The following is a 19,179-nucleotide window of genomic DNA, read 5'->3' as shown; positions in this document are numbered from 1 at the left end:
TCCTCTGACACTGCCACCACTCTGGCACAGGCCTTCATCATCTCCCACCTGGAATTCTACTGGTGGGTCTTCCCACCAGTCTCTCGCCACTCCAATCCATCCTCCATTCAGCCTCCAAAGTGAATTTCCCAAAGCACAGGTTCAACCATGTCACCCTTCTATTCAATAAAATCAAGTGGCTCCCTATTACTTCCAGAATTAAATACAAAATGCTGTTTGGCATTCAAGGCCCTTAATAACCTACTCTGCTCCTGCCTTTCCAGTCTCCTTACATCTTACTCCTTGCCAGTCCTCTTTGATATAGAGACACTGGTTTCCTTGCTGTTCCACAAATAAGACATTTCATCTCTCAGCTACGGACATTTTCTCTGGCTGTCCCTATGCCTGGAATGCTTTCCCTCTACGCGTCAACTTCCTGGCTTCCCTGGTTTCCTTTAAGTCCCAACTAAAATCCTTAACCCTTTCCAGTGCCTTCCTTATTTTATCTCCTGCTTACCTGTATATAGCTTGTTTGTACACACTAGTTTACTTTTTGTCTCCCCTATTAGTCTGTGAGCTCCTTGAGGGCAGGAGCTGCTTTCTTCCCTCTTTTTGTGTTCCCAGTACCTAGCACAATGCCTGGCACATATAAAGTATTTAATATGTATTTGCCAGCTGACTGACTAGTAGAGTAAGTGGAGGGAAGTTAACTGTAAGAAGACTGGAAAGATAGGCAGGAACTAGGTTGAGATATGCCACAGGACTTCATATTCGATCCAAAAAATAATAGGGAGCCACTGGAGACCATTGAGTAACATAGTCATACTTGAGCTTTAGGAAAACCAATGTAGGGGCAGCCAGGAAGCACAATGGATAAAGCAGAAGGAATCAGGAGGACCTGAGTTCAAATCCAGCCGAAGACACTTAACAAGCTGTGTGACCCTGGGCAAGTCACTTAACCCCAACTGCCTCACAAAAAAAAAAAGGAAAGCCATTCTGACAGCTAAATGGAGAATGAATGGAAGTGGAGAAAGAGATGAGGAAACTGAGGGATGACTTACCAAGCATCATATAGATAGTACCCATCAGAGGTGGAATTTGAATCCATTCCTCAGACCCCAGAGTTGATCTTCTTTTCCACTGTACCATGCACAATTTGTAGTCATATCCATGCATGCTTACATCCTTAACTACTACTTTCCATAGTCCTAATGGAGGTATATAGCTGAGTGTTTGTAAACTTCATAGAGATCCTCAGAGAGATTTCTTTCCTTATGTTTTATCTCAAAAAGAATCCTTACCTTGGCAAAGTTTATGAGTATAAACAGAAGGCTTCTAATTAATACATTTTTAAAATGTTTCTCCCACACCTTAGAAACACTGTTGATTCTACTAAAAGTCTGAAGGGTTTGGTTTGGTTTAAATTCTAGACAATACGTCTGGATTCTTACTGGTCCACTGCTCCACCAGAGCTAAATTCTATTAGCATTAATGAGAACATTTTTTGCACATCCCTTGCATACCAAGGAGAGATTAAATTCTTTTGTGCTGAAAATCCTATAGTGAACAAAATAATTGTGCACTTCTGGAGCAGAGAGAAAAACACTAGGGGAGCCTGGACTCAGAGCTTGTTGAGTAAAGACCCCAAAGTACCCAGAATCACTATTTAAGGAAAGACATTATAATAAGATGTGTTTTTAAAAATTAATGATAATAATAACAGAAGATTCTCATCAGAGATGCCTTTTTTTTTTCCTTTGAAAAATATTTGGGAGAGTGGGGAGAAGAGTTTTTTAAAAGATTTAAATTTTTTATTAGAGAGCAGCTATCCAGAGGTTGCCTCTAAGGAATATTTCGCAATGATGCTGTGGAGGCCTCCTGTATCCTAGCAACAATTTGCTCACAATAAGAAGGGCTCCAGCAAATGAAATACGCTTACTAAACACAAAGAGGGTCTCCAGGTTGCTCTGAATGCAAGGAGAGGGCAGGACTGTGCTAAAAGGTCCTTTTCTGAACTTTCTGTGACTAGGGAGGAGGCTTTGCAAATCAGAGTGAGCCATGAATCACCCGTCACAGGTTTCATCTTAAATACCGTCCCAGAAAGCTATTCTACTTTGCTGCATGTCCTGGGAAATGCTTGGGAAACTCAGCTCCAGGGAGATATTAGCATGCTAAGCCAGCCCCTGGAGAAAGGGAGAGTGTGAAGTTAAGATCAGTAAATGAGAATACTAAACCAACTGGGGGAGGGTGTGGAGGGTGGATAAGCAAATGCCAGACTTCAAAAGAAGAACTAGAAGGTCAGGAGGTGATGAGAATAGAAACTCTTGCCCTGGCATTTGGCAAAAGACAACCTCAGTGACCACACAGACTCCCTGAATAGAGCTCGAGTCTTGGATAGGGAAGCTCAGAAAGTCAATGGGAGCAGGGGCAGGAGAGAAGGGTCTTTAATTAGCAGTTTAATAAAGGAGGGAAAAATCACTACACTTTCATATTTTGGTAAAATACACCGGGCTTAGTAGGAAATTCAGTAAAACAGAGGAGCATTTTAAGATGTAATGAACAACAAAAAAAAACCACCCTCATCATAGATTTAGAGCTAGAAGGGGACTTACAGGCAACCCCTTTATTCCAAAAAAGGAAACTGAGGCATGTAGAGGTTAAATGACTTACCCAGGGTCACACTGCTATTAAATGTCTGTGGCAAGATTCAGACTGAACATTTTTCTGCCTCCAAATCCAGAACCCTATCCACTGAAGCATCCAGCTGCCTCTAATCTCCCTAGATGTCCTCTGGGGTCCATAACTCTATATAACTTACACACTGCTATCCTCATAAGGGCTCTGTGGGGTAAGTGGTGCAAATCTTATTATCTCCATTTCACACATATGGAAACTGAGCCAAAAAGACTTGTAGATCCCTGGATTGGAAAAGAACTTGAATCTAACCTTTGTTATTTCACATATGAAGAAATTCAGGCTGGGGGCAGCTAGGTGGCACAGTGAATAGAGCACCAGCCCTGGAGTCAGGAGGACCTGAGTTCAAATCCAGCCTCAGACACTTAACACTTACTAGCTGTGTGACCTTGAGCAAGTCACTTAATCCCAATTGCCCTCCAAAAAAAAAGCAAAGGAAATTCAGGCTATGAGAGGGCGGATCACTTGTCCAAGGACACACAAATAGGAGGAAAATTTGAAAACAAATCCTCTGACTCTTTCCACTACAGTTCCCTACCTCCCCTTCATAAATGCCTTACTATCCCAATTCTTCTTACTCAAGATGTGTTTCAGGGAACATCAGGGTGTCATAAACATCTCTAGAGATCTCTAGAAAGCAGATATATTTTATTTATATTGATCCTATTGTATTTAAGTTCCAAAATCTCAAAAGTTTGAAAATCTCAGATTTCAAGTATAGTTGTCAATTGGTGTGTTAGAATATGCTGATGAGTTAAGAAGATCTCCTGGTGATGAGTGTGGTAAAGTGAGGTATGAGGACACAAGTTCCTGCCACTGATACTTATTCCCTCTGTGACCCTAGGCAAGGAAGTCACTTGGCTTCCCAAGGACCGCAGGTCCCTTCTGGCTAGATCAACTATTCTAGGGCCCATCATGGCTACCACGGCTTTCCTCATTTCAGTCACACATCCTTGGGAATTACTGATTATTCCAAAAGCTCACTTGTACCAGGACTTTCTAACTTCTCTCTGACCACAGCTTTCATCAGATCTGCACAGAGCATTGCCTACCCTCTGCTGAGGTGCTGATGATCAATGAAAGGGTCAAAATTCTATCAGCCAGGGGAAGTACGCATCTGAATAATCCACAGATTGTATAATCAGTCCCCAAATCTCATAAAGACTTGATTGTGAATAGGTGTCAGGAACAGTCATCTTTGTGAGTTCAAATTCAGCCTCAGACATTTATTGAATGTGTGACCCCGGGCAAGTCACTTAATCCCATTTGCCTTGGTTTCCTCATCTGTAAAATGAGCCAGAGAAGGAAATGATGAACCACTCCAGTATCTCTGCCAAGAAAGCCCCAAACGGGGCCATAATCAGGCAAATTGGGAAAGCAAGGAATAGTTTACCTATCAGATTTATGAAGAATGGAAGAATTTATGACCAAACAAGAGATAGAGAACATTATGAAATGCAAAATTAATAATTTTGATTACATTAAATTGAAAAGGTTTTGTACAAACAAAATCAATACAACCAAGAGTAGGAGGGCAGCAAAGAACTGGGAAAGAATTTTTACAACCAGTGTCTCTGATGAAGGCCTCATTTCTTTTGTTTTGTTTTGTTTTTTTTTAGCAATCGGGGTTAAGTAACTTGCTCAAGGTTACACGGCCAGGTGTTTCTGGGTGTGGTGCTGAGTATCTGAGCCCGGATTTGATCCAGGTCATCTCGACACTGGAGCCAGTGCTCTTACTCGCTGAGCCACCTGGCCGCCCCTTGAAGGCCTCATTTCTAAAATATATAGAGAACTAAGTCAAATTTATAAGAATACAAGTCATTCCCAATTGATAAACAGTCAAAGGACATGAACAGGCAATTTTCAGAGAAAGAAATTAAAGCTATCTATAGTCGTATGAAAAAATGCTCTAAATCAATATTGATCAGAGAAATGCAAATCAAAACAGCTCTTAGGTACCACCTCACACCTATCAGATTATCTAATATGATAAAACAAGAAAATTATCAATGTTAGAGAAGATGTGGGAAAATTGGAACACTAATGCATTGTTGGTGGAATTGTGAACTGATCCAACCATTCTGGAGAGCAATTTGGAACTATGCCCAAAGGGTATAAAAACATGCATACCCTTTGACCCAGCAATACCATTTCTAGGGCTATATCCCAAAGAGATCATAAAAAATGGGAAAAGGACTCACCTGTACAAAAATATTTATAACAGCTACCTTTGTAGTGGCAAAGAATTGGGGAATGGCTGAACAAGTTGTGGTATATGAATGTTAATGAAGTACTATTGTGCTATAAGAAATTATGAGCTGGCAGACTTCAGAAAAACATGAAAAGACATATATGAACTGATGAGGTAATGAGAACAAGAAGAACAAGGTACACAGCTACAGCCACATTGTGTAATGACTAACTTTGATAGACTTGACTCTTCTCAGCAATGCAAGGTTTTAAGACAATTCCAAAAGACTCATGATGGAAAATGCCACCCACATCCAGAGAAAGAACTACCAAGTCTGAATGCAGATCGAAACATACTATTTGCACTTTCTCTCTCTTTTTTTTGTTTGTTTCTTCATCCTTGTGGTTCCTCCCATTGGCTCTAGTTCTTCTTTACAACATGACTAATGTGCAAATATGTTTAATATGAATGTATACTTAGAGCCTATATCAGATTCTGCCTTGAGGAGGGGTGGGAGGAGAGGGAGGCAGAGAACATTTAAACTCAAACACTTGTGGAACTGGATGTTGAAAACTAAAAATTAATTAATTTTAAAAACAATGCTAGCATTTTAAATAAAAGGTCAGTGGCATTCTTGAATAATGGTGGCAGATTCACAGCTTATATGCCCTTGGAAGACAGGTGTTCCTGAGGGTGGCAATCAACTCTGATTGGTAAACAAATGAGAGGTGGATTTTACAAAGAGAAGTGAGCTCACTCCAATAAGTGACTCTGAATGACATCATGTCAATTTGGCCTGAGATTATCCCTATACCCAAGACCTTAGGCAATCTAGACAAAAAAAAAAAATCTAGACAAATCAGCCTTAGGCAATCTAGACAAAAGAATTTATCTCTACCCAAGCTTGATTGAGTGGAATTCAGCTTAAATTAGAGATTCTTTGTAAGGTTGGATGGGGTCTGACCAAGATTGAGGAGAGTTCATTCAATGTCCTTCAAGAGACTACAGAAAAAGGGGGAACTCTGGATCTCTCCTAATGATTGCTTATTAATAATAATTTCTCTCCAGAATTAATGAAAAAAATGCAGAGGAATGTGGGCTAACCATACCAGATCTCAAACTCTATTATAAAGCAGTAATCATCAAAACTATCCGGTACTGCCTAAGAAAAAGTGTGATGGATCAGTGGAATAGATTAGGTACACAAAGCACAGTAGTAAATAACCATAGTAATTTGATAAATCCAAAGACCTCAGTTTCTGTAATGAGAATTTGCTATTTGATAAAAACTGCTGGGAGAAGTAGAAAACAATGTGGCAGAAACTAGTTATAGATCAACAACCATACACCAAGATAAAGTCAATGGGTACATGATTTAGACATAAAGGATGATATAAGTCAATAAGGAGAGCAATTAATAGTTTACTTGTCACATCTATAGAGAAGGAAAGAATTTATGACCAAACAAGAGGCAGAGAACATTACAAAATGTAAAATTGATAATTTTGATTACATCAAATTAAAAGGGTTTTGCACAAATAAAACCAATATAACCAAGATTAGAAGGAAAGCTGAGACCTGGGAAATAATCTTTACAGTCTATGATATGTAAATGATAAAGGTCTCATTTCTTAAATATATAGAGAACTAAGTCAAATGTATAAGAATATGTCATTACCCAATTGATAAATGGTCAAAGGATAAGAACAGAGAGATTTTTTATGAAATAAATCAAAGCTATCTATAGTCATATTTTTAAAAAATGCTCTGAATCACTATTGAGTAGAGAAATGCAAATTAAAACAACTCTGAGGTACCATCTCACACGTATAAGATTAGCTAATATGACAATAAAGGAAAATGATAAAAGTTGGCAAGGATAGGAAAATTGGGACACTAAGGCATTGTTAGTGGAGTTGTGAATTGATCCAACTATCCTGAAGAGCAATTTGGAACTATGCCCAAAGGGCAAACAAACTACATATTCTTTAATCCAGTAATACCACTTCTAGGTCTGAATCCCAAAGAGATAAAGAAAAAGGAGTAGGGAAGAGAACATACATGTACAAAAATATTTATAACTCCCTTTGTAGTGGCAAAGAATTGGAAATTGAGGGGATGTCTATCAATTGGGGAATGGCTGAACAAATTGTGGTATGTAAACATAATAGAATACTATTGTGCTGTAAGAAATGACAAGTGGGCAGATTTCAGAAAAACCTGGAAAGACTTACATGAACTGATGCAAAAGTAAAGTGAGCAGAACCAAGAGCACATTGTACACAGGATCAAAAACACTGTGTGAAGATCAACTATGAATGACTTAGCTTCTCTCAGAAATACAATAATCCAAGACAATTATAAAAGACTCATGATGGAAAATGCTACCCACATACACAGAAAGAACTGATGGAGTCCAAATGCAGATCAAAGCATGCAATTTTCACTTTATTTTTTTCATGGTTCTTTCCTTTTGGCTCGTTTCTTCTTTAACAACATGACTAATATGGAAAAGTTTTACATGATTGCACATACATAATATATATTAAATTGTTAACGGTCTTAGGGAGGGGTCGTGAAAGAGGGAGGGAGATAGTTTGGAACTAAAAAAATGTTGATGAATGTTAAAAATTGTCTATGCATGTAACTGGAAAAAATACTATTTAAAAAAAATTTTTCTATCACTCAGCAGGCAGGTGAGTGGCATTGTAGATAGAGTAACAGGACTGGAATCAGGAAAACCCATCTTCCTGAGTTCAAGTCTAGCCTCAGACACATACTAGCTGAATGACCCTGACCAAGTCACTTAACCCTGTTTGCCTCAGTTTCCTCAGCTACAAAATGAGCTGGGGAAGAAAATGGCAAACCACCCCAATATCTTTGCCAAGAAAATACCAAACGGGATCATGAAGCATTGGACATGACTGAAGACAACTGAACAACAAAAATCACTTAGTAGAAGAATACAAATTGCCTGAGAGTTTGTTGTTTCATTCTTTGTATTTATATCTCCAGCCCCCAGTATAGTGCCTAACACATAATAGGCACTTAGTAAACACTGATTGGGTGAGACCATAAAATCCATCATCTCATAGTCAACTTGGCATGAGTCTTAGCTAGGCTGATCCTCAAAAACAGATATATTGTCCATAACTAGGTCCATATTCAAAGACTTTCCAACTTGATAGGGTCTCTCACAACCTGGATTCCTCTATCATAGCCTTCAAAAACTTAGGACTGGGTTGGCTAAGTGGCACTGTGAATAAAGCACCGGCCTGGAAGTCTGGAGGACCTGAGTTCAAGTATGGCCTCAGACACTTAACACTTACTAGCCCTGTGGCCTTGGGCAAGTCACTTAACCCTAATTGCCAACCCTTCCCCCCTCCAAAAAATAAAGAAAAAAAATACTTAGAACTATCTCAAAAAATACTTAGAACTATCTCCAAGCCATAATGAGTCATCAGAACTGGGTTTTAGTGGGTGGAGATACATAATATCTTTTTTTTTTTACTACAGACACTAACTTTACAAGATTACAGACCTCTCAGACAACTCTTTCAGTGAAGAATCCAAATGTTCGACATTGAATAGAAATAGTTGCAACGCATATTTTTCAAAACTATGATCCCTCTTTTAATAGACCTTACAGATTTAATTTGCATTACTGAATAATAATAAATATATTAATATGAATTAATGTTCAATATGAACTTTCATATATACATATATATGAACTATTATTATTGTTTTAGGAAAGAATTGGCATTTGGCTAGTTTTTTCAAAGGAACTGAAGTCTCCCTGGATAGGTTAAAGCTTTGTACATTTGTGACTTTCAACCTGGAAAATTGAAGATGTGTGTGTCTGTGTCTGTGTACACACATCCATATATATCCATACACATATTTTTGTATATAATATATATATACACACATTTAGCCTCTATTTGCTTCAGTTTCCTCAACTAAAAAATGAAAATAATAATAGTATCTCCTCCGCAGGGTTGTTGTGAACATCAAATGAGATAACATTTATAAAGTGCTTAGCACAATGCCTATCGCATTGTAGGTACTATATAAATGTTAGCTATCACCATTATTACTATTATCATCTCTTATTGTTATTGTTATAGTGATCAAAAACTTACAAAGCTCCTTCCTCAAAACAGCCCTGTGAAACATACAGTGTTATCTTCATTTTGCTGATGAGTAAACTGAGAGCTACAGATGTTAAATCACTTGCATGTAGCCACGTGGCAGAGCCAAGACTTTAACCCCCATGTCTTGGGTGCTTCAGTTCCTGTGTGTTCTTTGCATTACAGTACACTATCTCAAGTTGCTGAAGGCAACCTCAATTTCTCCTAGCATTTCATCTAGAACTCTCTCCTTGCCTCTCATCATTACCTGTGTCTTCTCCTTTCTGTTAGATTGTGGGCTTTTAGAGGTCATGTCCATTTCACTTTTGAATCCTCAACACTTCACATGGGGGCTTGGAAATAGTAGATGTTGTCAATGAACCTAAAAACCTAGAGGCAAAAGGGATCCTGGAAGATAAAAGAGCACTCTCTCTCTCTCTCTCTCTCTCTCTCTCTCTCTCTCTCTCTCTCTCTCTCTGTCTGTCTCTCTCTGTCTCTCTCTGTCTCTCTCTCCTTGCTCCCTTAAAATATGTACCATCATTTTCAAGAGATGGAGGTGGTAGGGATAAAATTATGATCCCTCTATTAATAGACCTTACAAACAGATTTTATTTCCACTAGTGAATGGCATTTTATTAATGTTGGAGTCCTACTAGGTCACTCCCCAAATTGGCTTCTTACATCAAAGTTATCTGAGTAATTAAGGGTTTTTTTTTAGTGCTACCAGTTTCAATACTATATTTTCACATAGCACTTAATGTTGATTTGAAAATATTAGTTTTAGCTATGACAAAGAAACCAAGCAAAACAAGGGGGGGGGGTTAATAACATTAAATGATTTTCACATTCTTTTACTTCTATTCTTTATGATTAAGAAATCATTCTGGTAGTTTTCTTTCAGTCATGACAAGAATTCATTTTCCCCATCATTCTCATTGAAATACCAGGCAGGGTTTAGCATCACAGTGCTTGGGTGATCTCATCCAGCCTTGAAACTGACTAAGCCCTAAGCCAGTGTTAAAGGTCAGAATGTTCATAGTTTATAGCTAAAAGTTATATTCCCTACTCTCTTCTGCCATCCATGCATTTCTTCAGTAGCCTTATTTCAGGCTCAGCTCTGAACATTTCATTTCTTCCTCACTGAAACAGGTATAGGCATCCATCAAGAACAGTTTTTTCCTCAGGAGATTTTTCTCCTCAAGGCAGATGAACTTAAAAGTTTCTTGTCAGAAGTTTTCTGCACTTTGGATCAAACCAAAGTATTAATAGGATGTGCAAGTGACTCAAAATAGAACATAATTCTTCAATCTCATTTCTAATCATACCTGGTCTGGCATTTGACTAAGGTACAGATTTGGACCAGTTTAACCGGCTCTTGTCAGACAACAAAGTATTCTTTCTGTTGGGTCAAGGTAGGTTCTTAGGAAACCCTTTTAATTCCAGGATAGAGGCGTGGCAGGCAGAATTTTTAAAAAAGACCCAGCATAAATCCATTGGAAAGGGAAAAGAAATACTATGCTATAAAATGCCAGGGTGTGACCCCAGGCATTTATCAGCTAACTTGAGATGGGTAAGTGTAAAGCAAAGGGTTTAAATTGGTGACCTTTAAGGAATGTAGTGGCAAAGAGACACAGAGTCATGAAATGGCATCCAGACACTCCACTCACCCAGCACTGTACAACATGGTCCAACTCTGCCATCATCATATGCAAGCCAAGATACATAGCTGAACATTTATATAGCATGTTGCACTTATCAAGTGCAGCAGCCATTGCAAGGAAGGACCTTCAGCATGAGACAGCAGGAATGGCTGGGAACTCCAGCACAGGGCACCCCCTCTGCCCAGGTTCCTCTCAGCAGTTGGCTGTCACCCTTCTGATGATCCCAAAGCACTCCCAAGAGCCTCCTTCACAGTGCAAGTAGAACCTCTATCCTCACTACTGGGGAGCCAGGTTGGGTCTTCAGAAATGCCTCTACAGCACATTAGCAGAATGTCTGCCGACCCTATGAAAACTGCCATAGGTCTAATTTCTTTTTTTTTTTTTTTTTGGCTTTTTGGAGGGCAGTTGGGGTTAAGTGACTCGCCTAAGATCACATGGCTAGTTTTTTTGTGTTAAGTGTCATATTTGAACTCAGGTCCTCCTGACTCCAGGGCCTGTGCTCTATTCACTGTGCCACCTAGCCTCCCCCATAGGTCTAATTTCTTAGACATCTCCTTTCCATTACCCCAGCTTCAGAACAGAGAAAAGAAAGCTGAAAAAGAAAGCTTAGGAGTGTTCCAGTCCCTACTCTTTCACATATTACTGCTTGAGTGACCTTAGGCAAGTTACTTAATCTACATGGGTCTCAGTCTCCTCTATTAAAATGAGGAGGGATGGGGCAGGTAGGTGGCATAGTGAATAGAGCACCTGCTCTGGAGTCAGGAGGACCTGAGTTCAAATCCAGCCTCAGACACTTAACACTTACTAGCCATGTGACCTTAGACAAGTCACTTAACCCCAATTGCCCTGCCCTCCCCCCCAAAAAAAATGAGGAGGGAGGATTTGACTAGATATTCTTTATGATCTTTATTTAAGTTTTCTTTGCCTTGGTTTCTTCATCTACCAAATAAGGGCATTGGACAGGATGACTTCTATGCTCCTCACTTAACCTTTCTGGGCCTTAGTTTACTCATCTGTAAAATAAGGAGTTGGGCTCAATAACCTCTAAGATATCTTCTAGCTGAATCAAAAATGTCACTCCCTATGTTGCTCAGCTGTCACTTCTGTTTCCCTGCCTAGAGGTAAGAAAGTAGTTTTTCCTGCATTACTCCACTTCTTAGATGCCTAGAGGCTTGGAGGAAAGACTCTAAACTGCTTGCCCAAATATCACACTGAATAATGATAACTGATAAATGCATCCCACTAGCTTCTGATAAGGGCTACAGTGAGTCCCTCTTCCCACCCTAGGTCTAGGTTAGTGAGCCAATAAAAAGGGAAAGCTTTTGTCTGGCTAGCTTAAGTCTCTTCCTTGTTTTCCCTCCACTGCACTCTCTGACTTTTTCCCCAAAGCCCTCCTTTCTTTCTTCATTCTGTCCTCTACTCCCCACTGTCTCAGACAGCAGTTCTAAGGAAGGGAAGAGAATGTACCACATTCCCTCCCGTGGATTGAAATGGATGCCTTATACTAAGCAACAGGGTGGAGACCCACCCAGGGATTAAAGGAGAGAGAGGGTGAGGGTTTCAGATTTTAAACATAAGGATATGACCATCGGGAATTTATCTGTATAAAGAAAAATAGTGATTTTGAGATCACTGTCAAACAATCCCAATTTGTACCCCCCTCCCCATTCATCCCAACCTCCCACCAAAAAAATAAAAGTTTCTTTAAACCTGATATGAATGTCTCCGAGACCTTAGAGGTTAGTTATTGGCATCTGCTGAAATTTCTGTTTCCTTTTGTCTTAATATGGCATTTAGAAAGCAGATTTTTATTTTTTTGTTTACAAAGTTGAACTCCTCAAAGGCATCTGGGAAGATGGGGGAGTAGGTCAGAAAATTTCAAGCTCTCAAAATTTCCACCCACAATAGAGATAAAAATGGCACCTTAAGGAAAACAATGTGTGGGTAATAAATAAAAATACGGGCACAACAGGGGCCTTCCTGGGATGATTTGGGAAGATCAGAAGAAAAATCTCAGGAGTAGTTCCCCCCACCCCAAGAGTAAAGACTAGGGTCTGTTTTAACAACAAATGGCAAGCCCTAGGGTTAGTTGAGAGGCTGCCTCGGCCCCAGCCACTGGAACTTTTACCCTTGGATAGTGAGGGGAGTTGGGCATCTAACCTGGGGAAGATCTATGGAACCTCTGCTAACAGGAACGGCCAGACCCAGTTATGCTGCAGAGAAAGTTGGGGCGAGAAGGAACAGGCACATGGTGAGTGCAGGAGCAGTGGGGCAGAAAACCCCTGGCTATGGGCACTTGCAGGAGGTTGGAGGTTTGGCTTTGGTTTCAGACTAGAGGGGAGACCTGAAGATCTGGGGCAAGAGGCACCATCTCCCATGCCCCAGGGATAAAGATGATTACAAACATTAAGTTATTACCACAAAAAAATGCATGGGCAAAGGAGAAAGAATCCAACCATGGAAATCTATTATGGGAATAGAGATCACCAGGATCCATCTTCAGAGGAGGATATTGAAGTAAAGAAGCCCCCAAAGAGTAACTCCAAATGGTTACCTGCCCAGAAAGAATTCATAGAAGATCTTTTAAAAGACTTTTAAAAAATTAAATAACAGAGATGGAGGAAAAACTAAAAATACATAAATAAATAAGGATAAATGCAAGAAGATTATGAAAGGAAAGTCAACCAATTAGAAAAAGAGGTCCAGAATATCAAGGAAGAAAATGACACCTTGAAAATTAGAATTGGGCAAAGTGAAGCCAGTGAAATTATAAGAGATCAAGAAATAATTAAACAGGGGTAGGTAGATGGGGCAGTGAATAGAGCACAGTCCTGGAGGCAGGAATACCTGAGTTCAAATCCAACCTCAGACACTTGACACTTACTAGCTATGTGACCTTAGGCAAGTCACTTAACCCCAGTTGCCTTGCCTTCACCCTTCAAAAAGAAAAAAAAAAGAAAGAAGAAATCATTAAACAAAATATGAATAATGAAAAAATAGAAGAGAAAGTGATACATCTTATAAGAAAAACAATAGACTTGGAGAATAGATCAAGAAGAAAAAACATAAAAATTAGACTAAGTGAAAGTTATGATCAAAAGAGGAATCTTGATACAATAATACAAGAAATAGTTAAAGAAAATTGTCCTGAAATATTAGAACAAGGGAGGAAAGTAGAAATAGGAAAAATCTATTAATCACCACTTAAGAGATCCTATGAGGAAAACTCATAGGAATATCATAGTCAAATTCCAAAATCCCCAGCTCAAGGATAAAATACCAAAAGCAACAAAAAATAAAATAATTAAAATATGATGGTGCCACAATTAGAATTACACAAGACCTAGCAGCAGAGACATTAAAGAACCACAAATCTTGGAACACTATTTATTAAAGAGCAAAAGAACTGGGACTCTAGCTGAAAATATACCCAGCAAAATTAACCATAATCCTGAATTTTAAAAAAATGGATATTTGATCAACTATCAGACTTTCAAGACTTTGTTTTAAAAAAAAAACTGAACTTAATAGAAGATTTGACATACAAGAGTCAAGAGAACTATAAGGTACATACCAAAGACATTATAAGGGATTCAATAAGGAAGGACTGTTTCCTTTTTATATAAGTAAAATGTATGTCTAAGATTCTTATTAATAATTGGGTAAGAAAGATTGGGGTAAATCTAGTGTGATATGAATTTTAAAAGTAAAACCATTTAGTAACAGCTAAAAAGAGTAATTATTTTATACAAGTGAGGTGCCAAAGGAAGAATCAATACAGAGGAATTAGATGGGAGTGGAGGGTTGGTAGTTCTGGTAACCTATTTTCATGGAGAATGGGTTTAAGAGGGAACCATATATATACATATATGTATATATATATATGTGTGTGTGCATATATATATATATATATGTAAGAGTATAAAAGTCTTCTAAATTCAGAAGAAATAAAATGGTAGGGGGATAGGGAAGGTGAGAGGATAAGGAAGGGATAAGGGAATAGGTAAAAGGTAATGTTTAGATTTATGGGAATGGGAGGATAAGGGAGGGATCCTTGGAGGGGGATAGGCAAATCATAGGAGGGCAAGGTAGTGGGTAGAAATAAAGTAGAGGAGGCAGGAGGGATAGGAAACAAGAGATATGCACAAACATAAAAACAATGATCAGGAGGAGAATTTGTTTGGGAAAGTATATGTCTATAAATGTATGTGTATGTATATATCTATAGCTATAGAGAACCATATTCAAACTTAATTGTAGCCTTCTGGGATGGTGGAGGAAGTGGAAGGAGGGGAAAAAAGAACAAAGTCAAAAAGTGCACAGCCAAGAACACAATAAAATTTACAAGGAAGAAAAGAAAGTGTGTTATTTATCACTGGGGCTTTCTTGAAATGAAAACTTATTGTTCCATATTTTAAATCCTCTCTGATGTTCTGCTATGCACATGACATGCTTTTTTTTTTTCCTTTCTTACTTTGTATTTAAATTCCACTATTTAAGTTTATGATATGTTTTTGTTTATTCTGTATTTGTGTTCTGGTGTTTGAATCTAAAATAAAATTTTAAAAAATACCAATAAAGTTGCACTCCTTGGCAGGGCTTACCCTCACAAGGCACCTGTTGCACACAAACAAACAAAAACAAAAATTCGATTCCCACCAAGGCTAAAGGCGGAGCTTCAGAGGAAGCGAATTATGAGGGAATGGTTATTCCCTGAACCTGGGATTCTCTTCCAAAATCGGATTCTAGTCTGCTACCTATGGTCTCTACTTCTCCCCATCATGGATTTTCACACCCTACCTACGCTCGCTGGGAGGGGCCGGTTGGAGGGATTTTCCCTTCTGGAAACCGCTTGCTTAGATACCTTTATAGGTGGTAGGGTTCAGAGGGTGCCATCTGCTTCGCTAGTTCCCAATATATAGCAGTGAATTAAAAGTGTCGTTAGTTCTGTAAGGTGTAAGACAGACTTGATTCTTCTGTGAAAATGGGTACGCTCCCCAGCAAATCCGAGTTTTAATAGTTTCAAATACACACACGCACACAGACACGAGAGAATTTAAGAGGCTCGCATAAGATCCTCTCATATACTGTTAGCAGGATGGATGGATTAGCGATCAGGATAGCAGGAACCAATTAAGCCCCCTCTTTTTTTCCCTCCCCTAAAAAAGCTCAGCAAAAGTACAGACTTAAACAGTGAAGAAACAAGAAGCAACCGGCGAGTCTTCCCAGAAACACGCCTGAAGTTCCGTCCCCGCACTTACCGTCACAAATTACACTCGCGTTCTCCTGGTCCGAGGGCGGAACGCAGGTCAGGCTCTGCTCAAGCTGAGGAGTCGTGAGAGTGGTCTGGCTAAACACAAAGCCCACTGGCCAGGAAAGGAGAAACAGCCACACCATGGTGAGCTCTCTGAACTGTCAACCGAGAGCAATTTGGCTGGGCTCAGTCATGGCGAGAGCCACGGAAATCCGTGTCCCTCCAAGTGAGTCTAGGGCTTCTGTGCCTAGTGCCCTGCATCACTTCTTTCCCCCTCACCCCACCCTCTAAGCTTTTCTTCCGTAAACCAAAGGCAAGTTTGTCCTGCTACTGCTTTTCCTCTTGTTTCAAGAAGCTCCAGCAAGAGGTTTCTTCCACCTGGAGTGGGGAGAGGGCGGAACCAAATATAAAACATCTGATCACAGTTACCTTAACAGTTTAGGGGAGCAGTTCCTAAGGGTGACTACAGGCTTTATTGCAAGAAGCTTAGGTGGGAAACAAAAGTAAGGAAGAAAGAGAGAGGGGAAGAAGAAAGGAAAGAGAGAGAGAGAAGAAAGACAGAAAGAGAGAGAGAGAAAGAAAGAAAGAAAGAAAGAAAGAAAGAAAGAAAGAAAGAAAGAAAGAAAGAAAGAAAAAGAGAGAGAGGAAGAAAGAAAGAGAAAGAAAGAGAAAGAGAAAGAAAGAAAGAGAAAGAGAAAGAAAGAAAAAGAGAGAGAGAAGGAAGGAGAGAAAGGAAGGAAAAAGAACTGATGAAAAACTTCTAACTAAGTACAGCCCTTGGGTAAGGCTAAAGGAAAAAACAGAAATTATTCCTCACCCAGTACAGTTGTCCTTCTTCAGGCTTGGAATGACTCCCCTTTCCTTTTTAAAGCCCTTCTTGCTCCACCTCCTCTCAGTGCTGATGGAGAGAAGCCTCTGTTTTCAAATATGCATGTAGGCAGCTCTAAAGGACAAGGGAGTGAAGAATTCAGCCGAAAGAATGGAAATCTAACCATGCATAAGAAATATTCTGAGCAATAAAATAAAAGGGTAGAGGGCCTTTGGGTAGGGGCAGGTTTCAAAGATGTGCTGATAAGGACTGATGGTGCTCTAGCCTCTCAGAGATAAGAACAAAAAAAATTAAACCTACTCTATAGAGCCCTGGTGATTTCATCAGTGTAAGGAAGCTTCTGTGCAACCAAGGCACACCTGGGCTACAATGGAATCTACAGTGACAGAGTTGCCTGGAACACCAGTAGGTTAAAGGTCTTGCCCAGGGTCACACAGTCTATATGTGCCAGAGACAGAACTTGATCTTCCCAGCTAGAAGCTAGCTACCTATCCCTGTTGCAATGCCTCCCATCCTTATCAAGACCACCGCCAACTTGTATTCATTCATATGAATTGGTCGTTTGTCTCAATTCCCCAGTAGTTCAAGTCAATCTCTTTTTTTAATGGAAATTCTGATTTCATTGTTGTAAGGACCACTGAGGCCAGCTCATGAGGCGTCAAACACGCAGCCTGAAACACTGCCTAGTAAATCTGGAGACAGTTTAAAATGTGGCTCCCATATGATTTTAATGTATTGATATAGGAATAAAAAATATTTTATATATATAAATATGTGGCTTCTAAGTCAATATAAGGCCTGCAGGGGTCCTTATGTACGTTTTAGTAACCCTATTTCTATTTGAGTTTATCATTACACCTTGGTCACTATTTTGATAAAATCCTGATGTGATCACATCTTTGTGTATTTCAATCTTTTTCCCTTACTGTGCACCTTCCAGAAGCCTCAGCATCAGAAAGGCCTACGTTCACATAGTTCCTCTGACATTGACTGTGTGACCCTGAGCAAACCATCTATCAGTTGTAAAGCAGGTACCCATCTTTACTGGAAAAAACTATTTCTCATCAGCAGATCCCCATACCATTTAAAATCTATTTCCAATCTCAAAAGAAAAAAAAAAGAATTATTTGAGAGTTGATTCAAAGGAAAAATTGGAAACTCCCTCAAGGAGATATAAAATATATAGACAGACAACTTTTAGTTGAACCATTTTAGAATAGAGTGAGAACCCAGAAAGCATGGTCTATTGTTATTATACCAACTCTGAAAAAATAGTTTAAAAACTAATGATGTTTAGCTGGAAATCTTGGTAAGTGCCCAAGCCCAGCACTTCTGCATGCCAGGTTGTCTTTGCAGGGATTGACAAGGCATAATGAGAGGAAAAAAGCAGGATGAGCAATCATTAGCAATGAATTGCTCTCTGCCCTCCACTTTCAGCGGCAGATGAGGGACTATTTCTTCATGTTTACACATGACTGATGTATAGCGACATTCAATTTCAACAATCCCTTCACCCAGACTTGAAGTACAATAGAAAATTCAACAAGACAGGCTTTCATTCAAGGTACCCTGAGATGGCATCTTAAGGATGTGTGTCTGAATGGACATAAAGCCGTGGTCACACAAAGGACGACAAATCTACTTCCATCTAAAGAAGGCTGAGGCCCTGGTCTAGGTCATGGAAACCTTTCGGCTTGTTCTCTAGTGTTAAATTATATAATCAGTTGTGTCCTGCTTGCCCCACAAAGAATGTTGCTTTTCCATAGCTACCCAGAGCAGGTTTTTTTCTGGCTCTGGCAGGCCTCTCCCAGGAAGCTCTGATCTCTTCTAGAAAAGGCCAAAGGAAAATAAAGGAGGTGGCAAAACAGGGGCGTTGAATTGTTTTTCTAGACTCACCCAAATTTAGGACACATAGACAATGCATATGGAATAATCTGTACTAACGATTCAACTCACCAGCCCAGGTGTCACAAATTAGCAGACATTTAAAAAAAAAAATCGTTTTCAGCATTTCCCACAGTCCTCAAAATCGTAAATGATAGCCAACTCAAACTTGTCTATAGGAGAAGTGGGGAAACTGAGGCCTTGAGAGCACATGTGGCCTTCTAGGTCTTTGGGCATAGATTTTCAGCTGAGTCCAAGTTTACAAAACATATATTTTTATTAAGGGGATTTGTTCTGCGAAGTTCAGATTCAGTCAAAGGGCCACACCTAGAGGGCCACATGTGACCTTGAGGCTGCAGATTCCCCACTCCTGTTCTGTACTAAGGAAGAGCAAAGAAAAGCTTATCTAAAACAAACCATATATCAGATTTGACTTTCAAGTATTTGATAGAATTTGGGAGGGTGCGTGAGGGGAACTACTTCCCTAATTATGTTTTGCTTAAGTTTTTATTATTGTAATTAGTTTGTATAACCTGAGAAAACACTGGTTAAAA

At 39.4% G+C, this 19,179-nt stretch overlaps 1 protein-coding gene across 1 annotated transcript in view; it reads right to left on the bottom strand.

Annotated features, from left to right (window-relative positions):
- Nucleotides 1–16,814, bottom strand: part of EGF (epidermal growth factor) — a 170,101-nt gene extending 153,287 nt beyond the window's left edge. Inside the window, exons 1-2 of the mRNA XM_069100262.1 lie at nucleotides 16,730–16,814; nucleotides 15,920–16,290 (exon numbers count right to left, since the gene is read on the bottom strand). Coding sequence (XP_068956363.1) covers nucleotides 15,920–16,055 — 136 coding nt within the window. The 5' untranslated portion in view covers nucleotides 16,056–16,290; nucleotides 16,730–16,814. The remainder of the gene's footprint in view (nucleotides 1–15,919; nucleotides 16,291–16,729) is intronic.
- Nucleotides 16,815–19,179: the final 2,365 nt, after the last annotated feature.

This window comes from Petaurus breviceps, unplaced genomic scaffold (genome assembly GCF_028583685.1).
Source record: "Petaurus breviceps papuanus isolate PSGF00001 unplaced genomic scaffold, PetGlider_PUasm1.0 126, whole genome shotgun sequence".
NCBI classification, from domain to species: Eukaryota; Metazoa; Chordata; class Mammalia; order Diprotodontia; family Petauridae; genus Petaurus; species Petaurus breviceps.
This window is presented reverse-complemented; position numbering and strand designations above follow the sequence as displayed.